Source organism: Anarhichas minor, unplaced genomic scaffold (genome assembly GCF_050575085.1).
Source record: "Anarhichas minor isolate MPS153535 unplaced genomic scaffold, ASM5057508v1 ptg000028l, whole genome shotgun sequence".
NCBI lineage: Eukaryota > Metazoa > Chordata > Actinopteri > Perciformes > Anarhichadidae > Anarhichas > Anarhichas minor.
This window is the reverse complement of record NW_027466474.1, coordinates 15,262,548-15,281,362: the sequence shown is the minus strand read 5'-3', so window position 1 is coordinate 15,281,362 and position 18,815 is coordinate 15,262,548. Positions and strand designations below refer to the sequence as shown.

Here is an 18,815-nt window from a genome sequence, read left to right as displayed (position 1 = left end):
ATACTTTGACTCACACATGCAACTTGTTCACGAGTCGGTGAAAACGATTACTCACGGTCCGATCACTTAAGACACTGAATGCAGCTGGTGGTAGATTATTTAGAGATGAATTGACCATTTAGGGATTAAGACTAAAGCAAATATGCAACTCTGTTTTGGATTTAGATCAAATAATCTTTATTTAACAAATGTACAACATAACACATGTATCAGCTACCCAAACACAAAACTCTACATGATCCATCTCACAGGTACAAAACTTGTTTTTTGTACACTCGTCTAAGACACATTACACAAACAAGTTTCTGATGCCATCTGCGTAGCACACTCTGGCTACATCCTAAGTGTAGGGATGCATCGACACTATTTCAGCAACAACAAAGCCCACATCCTACGTTTCAGCCCATTAACACACTCAACGAAACACCCGCGGTTTACGACACAGCCAACTATTTCACAAAGAATACATCGTTTCGTTTTTAGACACATTTTTCTGATCGCTGCCTTCAAAAGGCAGCTGTTGGTTTCCATTCTTTTCACGACAGCGTAACAAAAGAGCTGTGGCATTTGAGGTTAAGATAACTAATCACGTGAAAAACGTGTTAACCTACTGCTCCAGTTTTAACAATGCTGTTGGTGCTTTCAAGGACACTCCGGCATTTGAAATTGTCAAGTCTGCTGGCAAATGGTGATCTTTTACATGTAAACAAACAATATATGCATTAAACGACTTCCATGATAACTAGATTGTATTCTGGACTTTGGAAAAACAAACAAAAAACGTATTACATTTTCAGATGCATGAGTGTACTTGAATGCAAAGAGTGTGAAGATTGGTGATACATTTGAAGTGGATCTCACTTTAATGTTTTAGCAGTGATCACAGACCAACATGCAGTACTAGTAGTTCTTCAATCTGTGGACCTGTACATGATGACTCGTCACGTGGCCATTCTGCTTCCTGCCGTCCGGTATCGTTTCAGCCCACGCGGGCCGGGCACAGCTCGGTGCAGGTCACTCCGATAAACGGATCGGCCAATCAACGAGCGTTAACTCATCCACGACTCAACGTGATCAGATCGGGCGAGTAGAGCTCCTCGTGTCCTTCATCATTTGATCCCAAACAAACTTTTGCTGGTGAACATGTTCTTTTTCTCTCTCTGCTCCATCTCAGCAGAGGGACGACTACCGTTGCTGGTGAAATGATCCGTGGGGAGGGTGGAGTGAATGGCGCTGCACGTAAACCAATCATATGAGGAGAAGGAGCTCTGTGCAGCTCTCTCAGACACACCGACAGACGTAACCGTCCACATATGACCTCGTCTACGCCAAAGTACAGATGAATAAGTGTGTATACACATACACACACATACACACACATACACAGAGACTGCACAGTCCTCTTCAGAAAACAAGTGAGCATTCAGTATTCACCTCCACCTTCTCTGAGGGACTCTTTGTCTCTCGAAGTGTCTCGCGCTCTGAAATCTCATTTCTTCATTTTGAGGTCGGCCTCCATGGCACTACGGCGACCCCTAGTGCCTCCGTCCTGCAGCACAGAGACATACGAGGAGAACGAGGGGGGGAGGGGAAGAAAGAGAGAGACGGGGAAAAGAAAATTCACATAAGGATGTAAAGGTCAACGGTCAGGTGGACAGAGTGAAGGGAGGCCCAGCGTCAGGCCTCCTCACGCGCTTCAGCTCCGCACAAAAAAATTAATAAACAGCAAAGTCCACCTCAGAAGGCTTCCTCTCCAAATGAAGAACAGAAAAAACAAATAACATGATGACCAAAAAAAAAAAAAAGAAGGAAGATTTCAAAATAAAAGGAGAAAATAAATTAGAACATGCAAAGACACGGACAATCACACGTAAACAGAAAAACACAGGAAACCGGCATGGGCTCATTAACCGAAGGTCGACGGAAGCTTGGGTGATGAAAGGTTACGGGAGCCTGTGTGTGTGTGTGTGTGTGTGTGTGTGTGTGTGTGTGTGTGTGTGCGTGTGTGTTGAGGACATTGTGTCAAAACAGAACTTAAAGTTTATGAGGGTGACAAGGACAGTGTGTTCAGAGATGTGTGTGAAACCGTGAGAGAGAGGAAGAGAGAGACAAAGAGGCCTTTTAGTTATCGATACCACACATCTATACAGCCCAGTGAGGCTGAGCACCGATGGTCTGTTTGTTTGGTCTTTTCTTCTGTAGAACTACTTAAAGTTTAGTCTTTCTCACCTTCCCATCACAACCTGACTAACTGGACAACTACGCTCAACAAAGAGGAAAAACAAAGAAGTGTTAGAGAAACAGTCCAAAGTCGGACACGTCTCAAGTCAAAGAGGTTGCATCGTGTTTGACCGAAAGGAAATCCAAAGCGAAGTCTAACAATGAATACCATTGTCTTTTGTAAAGGCCATAAAAACCTGCTTTGACTTTGAGGGATGAAGTCCTGCAGAGTTACGACATCTTCAGTTCACATGAAAGGATTCTGTGTTCGTGGATATTTTTCTCTCTGGTTTGAGGTGATTGTGGTTCAGTCGGAAAAAAGTGATGTCACTTACTTGGGTGCACTGGGGGGGTGCCTTGGTGAGGAAATTTCCCACGGGTCAATAAACACCAGTGTTACTGATTACAACTGAGACTTTACGAGGAAAGGTATTGGTCGATGACGCTCCGTATCTGTAAAAGAGACGCCCGGACACAGTGTAACAAAGACTACTGAGCCTGCTGTGCACCAATCAGGATCCAGGAAAACATTTGAGATTGTGAGGTTGTCGCTTATCTGTCAAATCTGATCAAAGCACACAGTGCTGACGAAGCAGATCAGAGTTATCAGTGTTAAAACTCTTCATCAACAACATTATGGATGGTTCTATTAACTCTGTTTCTTATTTAGTCGTTCATATTCAGCCTTACCGAGGCTTTAAATCACATGAGTACACTATAAAGAGAAATTGCTTCCACTTGATACTTTTAGGGAAGTGTTTCAGACCTCATGGTAAATATGTATTTTAACAGAAACACACAACGGTAACACACACTCACGATGTGCAGCTGAAATATAAACTAGTCAGTGCTTCCTGGTAAGAAAACTACGTTAAAAACAACCCTGTTTGTAAATAAGCTCAGACCTAGTTTGGCATTTCTGTACTGCAACTTCCTGCTCGTCATATACACTGATACAGATACATCTGCCAATACCAGCGTGCCCGACTCATAAGGATTTGTTTAATGCACCTGGAAAGGAAATACAATGATTGTGTACCTTAAAGTGAGCTGTTGTTCATTTTCATGTTATCATTTTAAATTAACTACTAGTTTTGAGAACCATGGTAACATTACCAAAAATGTTTAAATGGGAACTGTTGAATATTTACAGTTACAATATTACTGATTAACACCGATAAGAGTGGTCAGTTTTAATAATACCTTCCTAGTTTTAGTTTGCTTCCTTTAATGCCACTAACGTTAAACTGAATTAGAGAAAGAAAAGAGATGAGAGGTAGAAGCAGATGTGTACAGAGTGTGTTACGTGTGTGTGTGTGTATGTGTGTGTGTGTGTTTGCTTTGAGACAGGCGTGTGCGTAGCGTGGCCTGGTTCTGGTGAAATCTGAGGGAGAACCTGAATACTTACAAAGAGAGAGAGAAGGAAAGCAGGAGAGGCCATTGGGACACTGTCCTGTAGGAGGACAAACATTGGAGTGAGAAAGAGAGAGAAAACACACACGTGCGTGAGAAAGCAAGTTTCATACAAGTCTGCATCAAACAGGGAAGCGCAGCGAGGAAAGAGCGCCCGTTCGACCGCTGCACGGCGCGCACACACACACACACACACACACACACACACACTAAAAAGTGAGATTGATAAACACAGACGGATACACAGACGTAGATAAACACACCTGAGACAATCAGGCAGGTATACAAGCAGGCAAGCACACTCCCGTACACACAAACATGTGTTTAAGTCAGCTCACAAGCACCATACACCACATAACCATCACGGCCACGATGGAAAACATCACGACTTCCATTCAGTCCAAACACCTCCATGAACTACAGATGTTGTTGTTAATACTGTTGGGTTCATTCAAGCTCTAAAAAGGTCATTTCAACCCAACAACAGACTAAGATGTTTTCTGGTGGAGCCTTGTTTAAATACATTCTGTAAAGTAAACCACTTGCAAAAAAATCACCCAGAATTCTCAACTTCCTGGGAAAATGTTGCAAATTCCCAGATATTCCGTTTCTAAATTCCATGATACTTTAAGAATGTCATGACCTACGAGAACGCTGTTAGACACTCAAGACTCCCACAGTCATAATAAAACACACACACACAACAGCAAATATGAGCATTCATTGCAGACAGGCAGACAGACAGGCAGACAGACAGACAGGCAGACAGACAGACAGGCAGACAGACAGACAGGCAGACAGACAGACAGGCAGACAGACAGACAGGCAGACAGGCAGACAGGCAGACAGACAGACAGGCAGACAGACAGGCAGGCAGACAGACAGACAGGCAGACAGACAGACAGACAGGCAGGGTGAGTCAGTGACGGGCAGATGCAGACAGACAGAAGTTAGTGAGGAGAGATGCAGTCAGCATGCAGGACGTCAACACGAGGAGTTATTCTTAAGTGTCCCGTAGAGTCAACAATGTGTCAATGTGGTGAAATGCAAATACAATACATGTAATCAGTGCCCGGAGGGATCGGCATCACTGGCTCTGCTGAGTCACACTTGCATGACGCCGAGTGATCGTAGGCAACACGTTAATCAGCGAGGAAGGATTCAGTCATAGCAGTGAGCTGGTGTTTAGTTCTTTAAACTCATATGTACGGGTTGCATGGATTCAGCAGACTGTGGACTGAAGTATATCGCTCAATGGAAGTTCAAAACAGAGAGCGAAACTGTTCCTCCTATCATTTTAAGCAGTTGAAGTTAGTTTTATTCACACGAATAAATTGTCCCACATTGATGGAAGGAGAGAACACACAGAGTTTCATCAGTGGTGGTCAACACTTAGGATCAAGAACACAATCTCTAAATGATACAGCAAGATAGAGTGATCCAACACAGACCAGAACAAACAAAGAGAACCACACTGACTGTACGGTCAATTCAACACATCTGTGACTTGATTCCACAACGATGGCAACACGTTACTCTATGAACAGGGTCTGTGTAACATATCCATCCATCCATCCATTCATTTGCACAAACCACCTGTTTAGGAAATAGTAGCAGGACTTTGTTACTGGATGTTTACCTTTTCATACTGTACATTAATGTATCTTCATACACACTTAACACAACATATCAAACTCTAAAGCTGAACAATAATAAATGCTCAAAAGCTCGATAAGCTACTTCATGAATAAAGCCTTTATAACCATAAAAACGGTTAGTTTCTACAAATAACTGTCCCGCGTCTGACCTTTCATCACCTGTAAGTAATGACATGATGAGAGCCACACAGGTGTTTTCAGTTACTCTGATTAGACCACTCAAGTTGAGTGGAGCTACTAGTGGACAGTTTCCTGAGATCACTCCATATACCCGGGTTGTTCAAATGTGTTCAGGGGGCCACATGTTCATAAAGCTAAGGGCCAGGGGACATTTCTCTGAGCTGTTGACCCGCTCAATCTCTCGCTGGGCTTAAGAACCAACGCCTTTCTTCTCTTTGTGCTCATTTGTGTTTATTCGGTAGCATGTTTGATATACACTCCAGATAGACCTGTGCTATCACCATGGGCACCTGGTTATGTGTTCAAATTGAGGGTTCTATGAAAACAAGAATGCAACAAGAACAATATATCGTGAGAAGGTTTCAGAGCAGAATAAGTAAAATAGTTCCCCCATAACCCAAAATGTCTTCCTGGCTCACTGTAGATATTTAGACAGTTTCGAACATTTACAGTGAAATGTTTTGAGTTGGAGTTTTATTGACTGCTTTGACGCTTTGCCAGACTTTTAAGGGAATCCTAATTCGTCCCCCAACAAGTCGCCCAACCCACCTTCTCAGCCGGCTCTCCTGGCTTACGGTTTCCCTCCCGGCCGCGGAGGCTCTTGGCGGAGATGGCGCTCTCCGAGGTCTGCATGATGAGCTGGGTGGCGAGGAACTGCTGGACGTGCTCCAGGACGTCGCGCTGCATCTCCAGCGCCATGTGGTACACGTCGTGGTCCGACGAGTTGTACATGACGGCGTTCTGGAACATCAGCATGATGTCGCGCTGGAACTCGGCCGTGGTCCGGATCACGCCCGACTCAATGTTCTTCTTGATGGCCGACAGGTCCATGGGCCTGGAGCAGGAGGGGGAGTTATGAAACGTTTATCCAAAGGAATTTGATTAAAAAGAGTGTGTGAGTGTGTGTGTTCTTACCTGTGTACGATGCTATGGTAACCAGGCGCGATGTCATCTGACACGGGCTGCAGGAAGACGCTGGCATACCTGAGAGAAACATGAATCCGTAAAAATATATATTTGTATATCAAATCATTTTGTAGTCAAAACCCCAGTATTTTAAGTTGGGCAAAAAGCACAAAAAAGCAACAAAATGCCGAATAGACAACTCGTAGACGATGGAGTTCAGTCCAGAGATCAGCTTGTGTTCCTCTCAGTTATGTGCTGTTTCACAGATCTTTGGCTGCTATTGGATATTAGCCACGATTAACATTTCTCTTGTCTCAGCTTCTCTTGTACTTACGGGGAACAAATATCGGAAAACATACATAAATATTTGTTTATAGCATTTGGCCTGTAGCTACCATTGAAGACACCATGCTTCATGGAATGTGGGAGTTTTGATGACTTTAGGAGGAGTTCACCTACGATTATTGTATTTGTATTGGTTTGTTTCTGCACTGTTGCTCTGGTTTGTGCTCTTAGATGCTTGTGTAAACAAGGAGATGCACTTATGACTTCTGGTGACTAGCAGTTCTCTTGAATACCGATGTTGTACACACTTATTGTACGTCGCTTTGGATAAAAGCGTCTGCTAAATGACTGTAATGTAATGTAATGATTCATCACATGCACACCGTGAGGTTCTGTTTTTAGGCAAAACTATATGAATGCATTCATTGAACTAAAACAAAACAGATTGATTTCGTACAATCATGGAGGTAGATAACATTTATAGAATATTTAGACGAGTGATCAGTTGAGTGAATAAATAAGGGTAAAAAAAAAAAGACAAAATGTTTTAGTGGTGTTGCGGTTGCGCTGCAGACATAGCACTCATGGCCTGAGTACTTTATAAATCTGCTCTTTACAATCAGGACGGTTGTGTGACAACCTTAAAACACGTGGCACTAAAACTCTGAGATTGAGGTATTGCGTAAGTATTTTGGCCAACAAAGACTTTGATTCATTGCTGAAGTTGAGGCATTGCAAGAAGCTCCACCTGTGGTTGGCTGCGGCTCTCCACACCAGCATAATGGCTTTCTTCCAGATCTTCTGGGCCTGCACTGCCTCCTGGTCCTCACCGCATGTAGATCTGAACCAGAGAGAGAGAGAGGAAGAGAAGACAGAGGGGGAACGCAGAGAGGATTGGGAAGTGCACGGTGAATGGAAACAAGAAGCAGAAGGGAAATCCCCAGAGGCAGAGAGGCAAGGGGAGACAAAAGTACACACTGTTAGAATTTTCAATGTCAGCAGCCAGAGACTGCGTAGCTCGGAGAAATGGAGCCCAAATGTGATTCAGAGGTCACGACGCCAACGCTCATGACAAATGCAAGCTAAGCTTCATCTGGTTTTGAATCAGCAAAACGCTTCGCTGCGTTTGTGGCAGAGGTTATCTTCGGACACGACTCTGGTATTACACAAGCCACTTCCCCACTGAACATCACCCAGTAGATAAAAATGGTGACTATGACACAATCATCGCAGTCCTTTGGCGCGACCATGTGGACACCTACAGCTGGGAAGACGAGGCCGGGCTGCTGGCCAGCGAGTCCGCTGTGTAGTGCTGCGAGGGCGGGCCGTAACCATCTTCACTCTCGCTGGCTGCCCGCTCCACCTCCGACAGATAGGGCCCCTCCCCCTCCCCGCACTCCTCCTTCAGCTCCATCCCTTCTTCTGGGTAGCCCTCACTCCCCGCCTCCTCCTCCTTCACCTCCTGGATTCAAGAACACACACATATTGGGTAAAATGACTGTGTTTGACAAAAGGTTGTGCGTGTGTGTGTGTGTGTGTGTGTGTGTGTGTGTGAGAGTGAGTGTGTTACCTTGGACTCTCTCCCGGACACAGAGCTGTCCTCAGAGTCTGTGGGACAGAAATGAGGAGAGGGTTAGAAAAATATGAATACATCAGCAGAATTTCTGTATGCGTGCGACGTGACACCACCCACCCAGGCATGGCGGGTTGGGCTCCGGCTGGCTCCATTCCTCTCCTTCGCTCTTGACCGTCGCCTCAGGGGCCTCCTTCCCTGCCGCCCCCTCCTCCGCAACCTCGCTTCCCGTTGCGCCGTCGTCAGAGGCGACAGAAGAGGTGACATCACTTCCCGTTACCTCAGGTCCGTCACAGTTTCCCTTGAGCTGCTGTTCTCTTTTGATTTCTGGTTGATTCTGGGTCTCTATGCCGGCAGGAATCAGGGCCGACATTGCGACCACATCCTGAGGCTCCTGAGTGGGATCGGAGTCTTGGGCGGCGGGCGCCGGGTCCGAAGCCTTCAGCTCCTGTGTCTCCCAGGGACCGGGGAGGGTGTGTCCTTCTGAGACGGCCTCTTCACACAGGGAGAGAGCTGCTTCCACTGCCGCCGCATCCAAGGCCTCAACAGAGTCGTCGACCTGGGATGAAGGAGGGGAGGACAGAGGCAGGAAGGATTGAAGACTGAACTAGTACACGGCCAATATGATCTAAAATGTTGCTTTTGTTACATAACGCCATACCTAGAGGTCCGCACTCAGAATTACTGTCTATTAGGTGTCTACTATAACTTTCATCACAGTTACTCACTTAAGTCGAACATATTCCCCAATTAACACGAATAAAAAAGGCTCTGATCATTGTCGTTCTCGCCTCTTTAATGGTGAATGAGACAAACTGATAAGGAGACATATAATATAGAAAGCACAGTATGTACCTTCTCCTCTATGATGGCAATGATGTCTCCCACTGTCTCGAGGTCCAACTCGTCTCCCATGTAAGACACCGCTACGAGGTCCTCTTCTACCAACCCGGTCTCCTCACCAAGCTCTGCCTTCACTACAGCTTCCGCTTCACCGTCTGCACACACACACACACACGCACACGCACACACACGCACACGCACACACACAGGAGTAAACGAGAACACAATGAAAACCTGCAAGGCTGGAAGTAATTATTAGGTCTGAACCCAGTATCTTAATCTCCTGTGCACCATGAACAGTGCAGACCAAGATCCTTTATCCTCTATCTACTTATGTCACAGAACCATATGTATCTGTGTGCAAATCTGGTTAAACTGCTTGAGCCACGCTACGAAATCCCCTCACGCACCCTCTTCAGTATGAAGATCGTTCCTCTATGAAGAGGAAAAGACTGTGACCGCTCACTTCATCACGGCAGAGTGGAGTTTTAAAGTCCGGTGCTACAGACACGCCCCCTCTGAGGGTCACACAGACACATCTGGCGCTACCCGTTCCCCAAATAATGTAGATATTCTCATCTTTTTGAAAATAAATATCTTAAATATTGTGGTTTTCGTGTAAGACTATAGCCCAAAGTTCTTTGCTTTAAGTGTTCTTGAAGTTCTTTAAATGGAAAGCAAAGTTATATTTGTCTCCTCCCCTTTTCTTTCCTGATCCGAACCGCGACTCAAAAACCGTGAGGTTTGTGATGCGTTGCACCCCTAGTGTGCACGCACAAACAGTTATGCAAAGTGTATTTACCTGTGATGACCGCATGACCAGGTGGTAAGGCAGTGGCTGTCTGAACTCCATTGGTGAGGCTTCCAGCAGAGTCTCCCTCCCCAACCTGACATCAATAAACAACACAAAAGTGTAAAGGGTTTTAATCCAGCATTGCTAGGACTTTGTAGACCCACCGTGGGGGGGAAAAATTAAAGTTCAAAATATTCATTGACATTAAATCAGAATATTGCAGTCCGTCTTTAAAAGAAAGTCACCAAAGCAGTGAATGAATGCACATATGTAACTACATAATAAAGATATAATCTCTGACGATGTTGGTATTAGAAGCTCATTAAGCTTTACCATTTTAAGTTCATAGTGGCATTCTATAGATTGGTGTTCACAGTGTATATCTTTGAGGCGTTTATGATGCCATATCATTTTTAATTCCTGGGCATTCTTGTACTTTTGGATGTGGTGATGTAATCTGGCTCTCACCAGGCGGGGGCTGGCCGAGATGAGGTTGCCCTTTTTCAGCAGTTCTGACAGGAGAGGGGAGGGCGGCGGCGTGGCCTTCTGGGTCAAGAGCCTCTTCTGTGGCGAATCATCTACTTGAGCGGCCAGGCCTCCGTCTTTGGGCCCCGGGCCCGGAGCATCCGACACTGGTAGGAACACTCCGACCCCCTGGGCCTGGCAGAGGCAGCAAAGAATCAGTGAGCTGCAGTATTGCAACCATCTCCTTCCGGGAGGAGCCGGCAGCGCCAAAAACACCACAATGTGAGATGATCTTTTTCCACTGACTCATAATGAGACCAAAAACGAACTGGAGATACAGATAGGCACTTTTGTGGAGTCTGTAGTTCTGAAATAAATCTCAAAATAAAAACACATCGAGGACTTTTAATGTATGCAACAGCCTCTAAATATATTACAGTGACGCCTGAATTAAACTTCAGTGTGTCACCTGAAGTACAGCGACTGTGAAATTTCCCTTCATAATAAAACATTGTTGAAAAAAAAAAAGATGGCGTAGAGAAGGTGGAAATGTTTCAGCTGGATAAAGAAAACCTTATTTAACATATTTTTCTCTCTGTATCGGCAGTATTCTTGTGGTATCTCATCACCGCTACATGACTAGAACTACATAAGGCCAACACTGCTCTATTAGAGGATGTTCTTACAACTGAGTGGGTGGTGGTGGTGGTGGTGGTAGTGGTGGTGGTGTCATCGGAGGCAACACCTCCTGTATCCATGGGCGTCGTGGGGACCAAAGAGTCAGCCAGAGAGTCCACGGTGGGGGAGCTGGCACCCAGAGGAGAACGCACAGTTACGCTGGGCAGACGCTTGGGTGTGTTTTTCATCGCCTGACGAGCTGTGATGGACGGAGAAGATCAGGAAGAGAGAATAAATCTATTTCATTTTCTTTCTTCTTCAAGGAATCAGAGAAATGAAGAGAAACGCATCATGTAAACGCTCGGTCATGTCAACCCAAGCACATCAGAGAAACAATCCCTTGTCAAGTAAAATAAATAAAAGTATTCTAGTAGTTTCAGATTTGTTGTATATAGACTGGAAGAGTCATTACTGGAATATAAATTTGACGTACTATTTGACAAATGTTATAAATAGAATGCTGTTAATCCTTAACATAAAGAGCAATGCGTCTGAAACTCTACACAGTATAACAAAGTCATAAAACCATACAGCACTGCAATTACTATGAAGTTTATGAAATGTTTATCTTGGCAAAATAGAAGACGACATATTTGTAAATACTACTGCTAGTACTGTGTTTTGATGCAACTCTGTATCGCAGCATGCCAGGTCATGTGAGGGGAGTGTGTAGCGACACCTACCACAGAGATAACCAAGACGTTCTCTGCATATACTCACATGAGCCGAGATATTTTGATTTCCTGAAGCAGTTCAACGGAGGGCCTTCACCAGTGCAGACTGAACCTACCTTGGTACGCTGTTTCTGTGGCTTTCCTCTTCTGCTCCGCCTCCTCCTCAGCCTGTTTCTTCTTTCTGGGGGTTGGAAAATCACAGTTTAACAGTCTGAGAAGATGGTATATAGGAGGGGGGGGGTAATAGAAATATGTAAAGCAGACAGATGCCGAGTCACAAGCGGCCATCTACAATGTAGCATGTGATGTGTAGCATGTGCACATGCTATAGCAGCATTGAGGCCACCTACAGCTAAGAAGTTAAGGGCATTTTCTCTGGCAAATTTCTGTCATGGTGGTGTTGAATGAAGTCAGTGGATCATCAAAGTTATTAAAGTCCAACAGAAACTGAATAGCATTTTTTTTGTAACTGTTTTTCTACAGCATGCATATCGTGCTCTGTTTATCTCATGTTAGTATCTGTTTTTTTTTTATCAAACAGAAGAACTGATAAAAGTCTCACAGTGTGATCTCCGCCCACAGCTCCTTCAGCTGGGAGTCCATGTGACCCGTCTGTATCAGATCCACCTTCTTCAACTTCCTGTCAGGACAGAAAGCACGGACGGGTTAAAGACCACGGCTCGCAATCAAATGCATGTTAAGATATTTGATTTTAAATGTGTATGTACCTGTACTGCTCTTGTGTGTCTCGCAGTAGTTTTTTCAGTTCCTCTATCCTCTCTGTGGTTAGCCGACGCACGATGACATCTTCAATGGTTTCGACCACCTCGCCCTTCTCACCACGCTTACGCCTGGAGTATAGGACGGCATAAGCACTTTAAGTCAACTCACTCAATAGTTAACCTGTGTTAACAAACAAAAGTGACAACACATGATCATAATTCTGCATATAGGTGTTTGGCTATGTCTGTGTTAGAATACTGACTTGGGTGCTTCTGTGGCTTCCAGCAGCTCGGAGTATTGTGAGGCACAGTGCTGGGGAACAGAGAGAACGCTTGTTATCCTGAGGCACATTTTGGCCACAGCCTGAGTAGAACTCGGCATAGTTATCAGCTCAGAAGACAAAATGGGGAAACTATTTGTAGGTTTGTACTTTGTAGATTTCTCACCTTCTGTGAGAACCAGTCAGGTGGACGGCCAGGCTCTGAGAAAGGCTTGATGGCTCTACTTACAGACACCCTGGAAGACGGAGAGACACTCCTCAGAATAAACACACATGTTGAGAAAACAATCGGAAAATACATTCATGTGGAAACTGAAGAAATGCATTCAAATTGGGAATAAATTAAGACAAGTGAAAGTGAAATCCAGGGTATTGTGGGGAAAAAAGGTACATATACATAGTATACATGTAAGTTGCCCAAGTCTGACCCCTAGTGGTGAGACTTGAGACTAACAGCTTTTGCCCCATGTCCTCAAAGATGGACATAACCAGATAATGTATGGCAGCTAATATGCTACTTCAAATCCAAGTGTGTATAGACATGAATGAATACTTGGGTGCTTCTAGAATACTATTCATATATAATATAATAATCTGCTGTAGCTGCCCAGCATATGGACGGTCTAATACAACAGACAGACATCGCCTGTGCTCTGATGGCCTATGGCTGGCCCTATTTGTGAATGACAAAAGCAGATGAATAAATATATTGAGCAGGTTTTTTTTCTTACCAGTTTTGGTCGCCACTCCTCATAACAGAGGAGGCCAGGCACAGTTTCTCCCTGACGGACCAGGGCTCCGTTGGTCCCACATTCAGTATCTTGTGTTCTGTGAAACACGTACAAATATACAGTGAAGTCATAACACGTCCAGGTATTGTTAGCACCCTGTGGCCTGTTACTAGCTAACATAAATGCTTTATGTCAGCGCACAAACAATGAGCAACTAAAGTCCACATAGCAGTAACATTGTTCTCTGTCAGAGTTGGTAAAACAAGCTGTGTCAGTGTCTACGTTAACAAACTGTCATCTCAGGTAACGTTATGTGTTTTGTTTTTATTCCGGGGGGATTTGTTTACGGTTGCACACACCAGTTACTATACAATTACGGTCTTTATCCTCCATACAACCTAATTACCCTACTGTCTGTGATGTATTAATGATACAAACATAAAACGTATGACAGCCAGCAGCAACAGCGCTGGTGAGCCTTGTAGTCGTGTAGGTTTTTAGTTTGTCAAAGTTCGCTAGCTAGCTACTGTTAGCTAGATTGTTTATAGTAATTTGCTAGCTTGCATCGTATTTAGAGGATGCTTCTAATACTGTAGCACTTCGTATTTTTTCGTACAAGTACGGGGGCTTTAATGCAACAGCTACAAGTAACTAAGCCATGGTTCTGCAGACAATACCATACACTTAGCGTTTGCTACAAATTGAACAGTAACGGTAACGTTAGCTTAGCAGTGTTGATTACGGGGGACACATTCACGAGACACACACACGGCGTAACGGTTTTATTTCATGCAACGACCCTACCAGGTTCGACCAAACTAAATAAACTGTAATGTCTGGAGTGTGTTTGCTGATACATTTGTTATGAAATCAGGAAGAAAATAGAGAAAGATTTATAAAATATTACTCACTGCCGATACCGCTCGCCATTTCTTTTGTGACAAGGCCGTGAGCACAACTTCCGCCGGACAGGTTTCAGTGGTACACGAATGTTACGGTAAAAAAAAAAAAAAAGACAAAAACACTCAGAATGCAGCTGCAGTCAGTAGAGCGTAGAAGGACATATCTAAACGTGCTTGTTTAGGTTACGTTTTGAAAAAGCAGGACTTTTTTATATTTCAAGCCTAGTCAGGAAAAGGTTGATAGGTTTCTAGTGTATGTTATGATAGTAGGCCTACCTATTAGGTAATATATCTCATAATGGCTGCCGTGTCTCCCCTGAGTTAAATGGGAGTAAAAAAACAGACCACATCTAAACCAGAAGTGTCACACAGGCAGATGCTTAATGTGTCTTGCAAAACAACAATGAACAAAGAGAAAAGTGTGAGTTAGTGTTGTGAGCAGGGCTGTCAGGATTTTTTGGACATACTGAGGTGAGGAGTGGAAGTTCCCCATTGCAACTCCACCCCATTTATACTTTTTTGGGCTGACACCAAAGAAAAAAAGTGAATTCTTCTGATGTATTTTTGTCCACATTCTCTTTATGTATTTAAATGGACAGATCCTATTTTATATAAATGTTATCTCTCTAAGCGATTGGTCTGAAAGTTGTCTCATAGGGCTCTCTGCATTGTAAGGAATATAATTCTGGTGGTGACGTACAAAATAGTTTTTAATTGCTATGATTTTATTTAATTTCCTGTTTGCTTTAGCTAAAAACACTTAAATTTACATATAGTGAGTCTAATACATATCAGAATCAACTTAAAGCAATGTGTATCTATAGAATACAGACATCTCCATAAATCATTTAAATCCCTAAATGTCCATAACAATACATTGGACACGACCTTTGTCTTGGTTGTGATTTGTTGTGGTAATCCCACCGCTGGATGAGGATGAAAAGAACTACTGAACTTGTTTAAGTAACTAACTGTTGTTCAAGGTTCACGGTTTTATTGTTATTTTACAACACATTAGTAGCCCCCTCCATGCTAAACACACAGACAATGTATACGATATTCAAATATTGGATATAAAATATAAACAATGAAATAGAACTATATAAAAGTTGTACGAAAGGAAGAAATAAAAAGGGACCCTAAGTTATATTTAAGAGGAATATATACAATATGAGGATCACAAACAAAGTAAGCCTGTACCACTATTACTTGAGGCACTGTGAGGTAGAGAGAGACAGCCACACTGGACATATTGTGTAGAGTGAAAGAATAGGGAGCAGCTGAAGTGGACTTCTGTTTCACCCGAGTGATGATCGGGACACATCCGATGACCTAAAGTGAACATTCATTGATTGTTCAGTAGACGGACGTCTGATAACATGTGACATGTTGATTAAAAAAAAACAACATAGAAATGCAAAGACAAGAGTGATAAAAATAGTTCAGCTCTGTGAAACAAGCCTTAATGTTAGCCATTGCATGCCAGCCCTGATAGAAAGCTCTACAAATAATGTGTGAACTCCATGTTTTTTTATTATACAAATACACTAAGTCAACGGTATTGAAAGGCTTACTGTATGTTTCCCAGAAGCAAAAATATAAAACATCAGCTTCATTTAGACTCCAGTTTCAAAATGCATCACGTAGGGACTACTTTCCACACTTGTGACTCTCAGTTCCAACTGTCAATCAAGAGTGATGATGAAATGAGACCAATCACAACCGTTTAAATATTGGCAGTCTTTATTTCAACAAGACTAAGAAATGTTTAATATACATTTTCTCTTACAATTTAACATCTATCTCATCTTGTTTTTTTCCATAACATTTAGGAGATACTCTGACAAGTATAAATCTGATGTACTGTTATGGCCTCTTTTAGAGACATCTAAACCGGCTGCTCTTTATTTACACTGTATTTTTTTTTATTCTTCTCAGTCTCTCCTCAGAAAACGAGTCCTTTTTCTGTTCTTGTGGGCCAAAAGGCTGATGGAAGGGTTTTCAACACCTGTCCAACTCAACTCGTACGTCGCTAGACTGAAGTTGCTCTGTGGATCAAATGAACAACATCCAAGCAGCCGGGGCCATCTCTCCGCCGGCTGGAAAACGCTGCTGCCCCGGCCCGCAAGCACAGACATTTACCATCATCATCATCACCCAAAAACCTTTCCTCACACTCTCAGAAAGTTAGGTTTTCTTCACACTCGACACATTTCGTCCACATGACGCGAACACATGCACAAGGCCTGGTAGAAATGTTGGAGGAACACAAAAACAAAACAAAAAAATCAGGAGAACTGAATTGGAGGTAACGCCGGATCAAGCTGCTGAAGCACCGCTTCGTTGTATTTAAATGAAAAGCGTCAGGATTTTATGTGGGTTGCTTTGTCGTTCCTTTAAAGTCAGATTCTAAATATCGATTTCCTCGTTGATTTGGAAGTCTGTTAGTTGGTAACATCACTTTTTTTTGGAAGAAAATTTCATGTAAGCTTACAATCAACCTGTCAATTTCAAAGCCGAACAAGAGGCACAAAGGTTGTGTCCAGTAATTACCAACTGGGTCAGACCTGCAGACGAATGTGAAACATGCGAAACCATTTCAATTTTCACAAAATGCATACTCAAATCTGATCAACTCAATCAATTACGCTTAGAAATGAATTACTGTCACCTAAGTTTTGCATGTGGAAACATTTTGAACGCTGTATCTCGGACCGTCTATGTTGGTTCTAAACGCATGTTTACAAGGACGTTAGAATACATGCATAAGTTACTGTACAATAGCTACATGATGCAGCGTCATTTTAGAGATGAAATGGCCAGCTAATGTAACTTACAGACCCGGTTATAACATTAGAAGATATAGAAATCCTTATGTTGTGCTTGTCAGCTGGTAACGATATACTCACACCCTACAGGGAATCAGAGCACATAAAAGATACAAATCATCAATATCCTTTTTTTTTCTTTCTTCTTCTTCTTTTACCTGAAGAAGTTGCTAATAATGTACCAAGGTAAACAGAGAAGAAGAATAGATCAGGCACCATACATTGCATTCCTTTTGGTAGCAATTGTGACTAAACTTCAACATTCCACCTCCAGCTGAAATGACGAGAACGCGAGAATGAGGGCAGGCAGATCAAATGGTCCAGAGTTCCTTTACACCGACACACGCCGGTCAGGAGGCATAAGTGTGTGTTATGGGACGGGGGACGTGGGCAAAAAAGAAAAAAAAGAAAAGAAAGGAGCACCAAAAAAAAAAAAAAAAGAAAAAAAAAAAAAAAAAAAAAAAAAAAAACTGTTCACACTGACCAAAAATGCCCCTGATATCTGTGCACATTGTCCTCTTCCACCAGCTAAACTAGCAGTAAAATCCACTGTAGTACCTAATATATATCTTCATACCAAAAATAGCTAAACATTACAACACCTCTTCGACATAAAACCCTGTATTAAAATAATCGTTTTCTTGATTTCATTTGATCAAAGCACTGTCTTTTGTTCCTCCTCCTCTTGCTGTATGAACGTATGCGTCGCCACCTTCTCTTCTCAAACGAGTGAGACTGTATCGAGTCAGATCCTCTGTGCCGACCTGAGCTTACAGTACCACACAAAAGGCCATTCGGGACTCGTCAGCTCTGTCTTCTTTAGGGTTAATGCCGGGGGGGGAGTCCTTCTCCGGCCACACGTCTCCACTCCATCAGACCCGTTCAACTCAACGTCACTAGATTGCATCGACTGTGAGAGCATGCGTGAGGTACGACCTTTACTATTGAACTGTTTGCGCTGAGGAAGTAAAATTAAAAAATTGATTTCGGAGATAAAAATGAAAAGAAAAGCTAGGTTGCGATAATGCTCATAGCAGACATACAATATGCACATTTGGGCTCGCGGAGCGCCCCAAAAGCTCTTCTAAAGGACGATTCCATCTCCAGGTCGAACATAAAAACCTGTGCTGTAACTTCTCTCGCTGCATTTCCAAGAGATGAGAAGATGTTTAGCGTCTCTCCGAAGCGAACAAAAAGCTCCGACTGTGCCCCCCCCCCCCATCAACAGCTAACTCCCTAATTTCTGTCTGGCTGACGTACACAAATGTATAAATGTACAGACGCAAACATTCACAGCGCGCGCAATCGAATGATTGTTAACATTCATAACAACAATCTCTGAATAACGGAAAGAAGGAACATCCTCAGAAATATGAAGATGTGTCCCACCACAGGCACTCGCTGTTCAGCCAAACATCTGGGCAACTGTTTAGATATCAGATGGCGATCGCCGAAGAAGGCACAAAAATGTATTATGAGATTAAACTGCCAAAATAAGACAATTGTATGACGTTTGTGTTGCTGCAAGCAGAACCACAGTGGAGCTCCAGCAGAGCCGTAAGGAGTAAAGGCTTATCTGGGGGGGAAAAAAGGTGGATTTCTTGGGAAGAAAAATTGTATTCCTGTACACTGATGTCCTTAAAAACATACAAATAATTAAAAG

At 43.2% G+C, this 18,815-nt stretch overlaps 1 protein-coding gene across 3 annotated transcripts; it reads right to left on the bottom strand.

Moving 5' to 3' along the window:
* Window positions 1–153: 153 nt before the first annotated feature.
* Window positions 154–14,423, bottom strand: brd8b (bromodomain containing 8b). Of its 3 annotated transcripts, none has more exons than XM_076102850.1 (19): window positions 14,334–14,423; window positions 13,423–13,519; window positions 12,858–12,927; window positions 12,674–12,723; window positions 12,417–12,539; window positions 12,251–12,328; window positions 11,805–11,869; window positions 11,023–11,213; window positions 10,340–10,531; window positions 9,881–9,965; window positions 9,091–9,233; window positions 8,356–8,794; window positions 8,233–8,270; window positions 7,925–8,124; window positions 7,411–7,503; window positions 6,387–6,455; window positions 6,021–6,306; window positions 3,629–3,673; window positions 154–2,673 (listed from the first exon to the last, which is right to left on the bottom strand). In XM_076102850.1, the coding sequence occupies exons 1-19, from the start codon at window positions 14,350–14,352 to the stop codon at window positions 2,638–2,640; spliced, it is 2,319 nt and encodes a 772-aa protein (XP_075958965.1). In that variant the 5' UTR covers window positions 14,353–14,423; the 3' UTR covers window positions 154–2,637. The 3 variants fall into 3 exon arrangements, with proteins under 3 accessions (XP_075958965.1, XP_075958964.1, XP_075958966.1); XM_076102849.1 differs by having other exon boundaries at window positions 154–1,549; XM_076102851.1 differs by lacking the exon at window positions 3,629–3,673 and having other exon boundaries at window positions 154–1,549.
* Between the last annotated feature and the right edge of the window lie 4,392 nt (window positions 14,424–18,815).

What these genes read in the sequence shown, in the direction of transcription:
- brd8b (XM_076102849.1), bottom strand. An exon ending in CTGACTGGTTCTCACAGAAG is followed by an intron (nt 12,724 to 12,857) that starts GTGAGAAATCTA and finishes TCTGTTCCCCAG; the next exon opens with CACTGTGCCTCACAATACTC. An exon ending in TACCATAGCATCGTACACAG is followed by an intron (nt 6,307 to 6,386) that starts GTAAGAACACAC and finishes CTCCTGCTCCAG; the next exon opens with GCCCATGGACCTGTCGGCCA.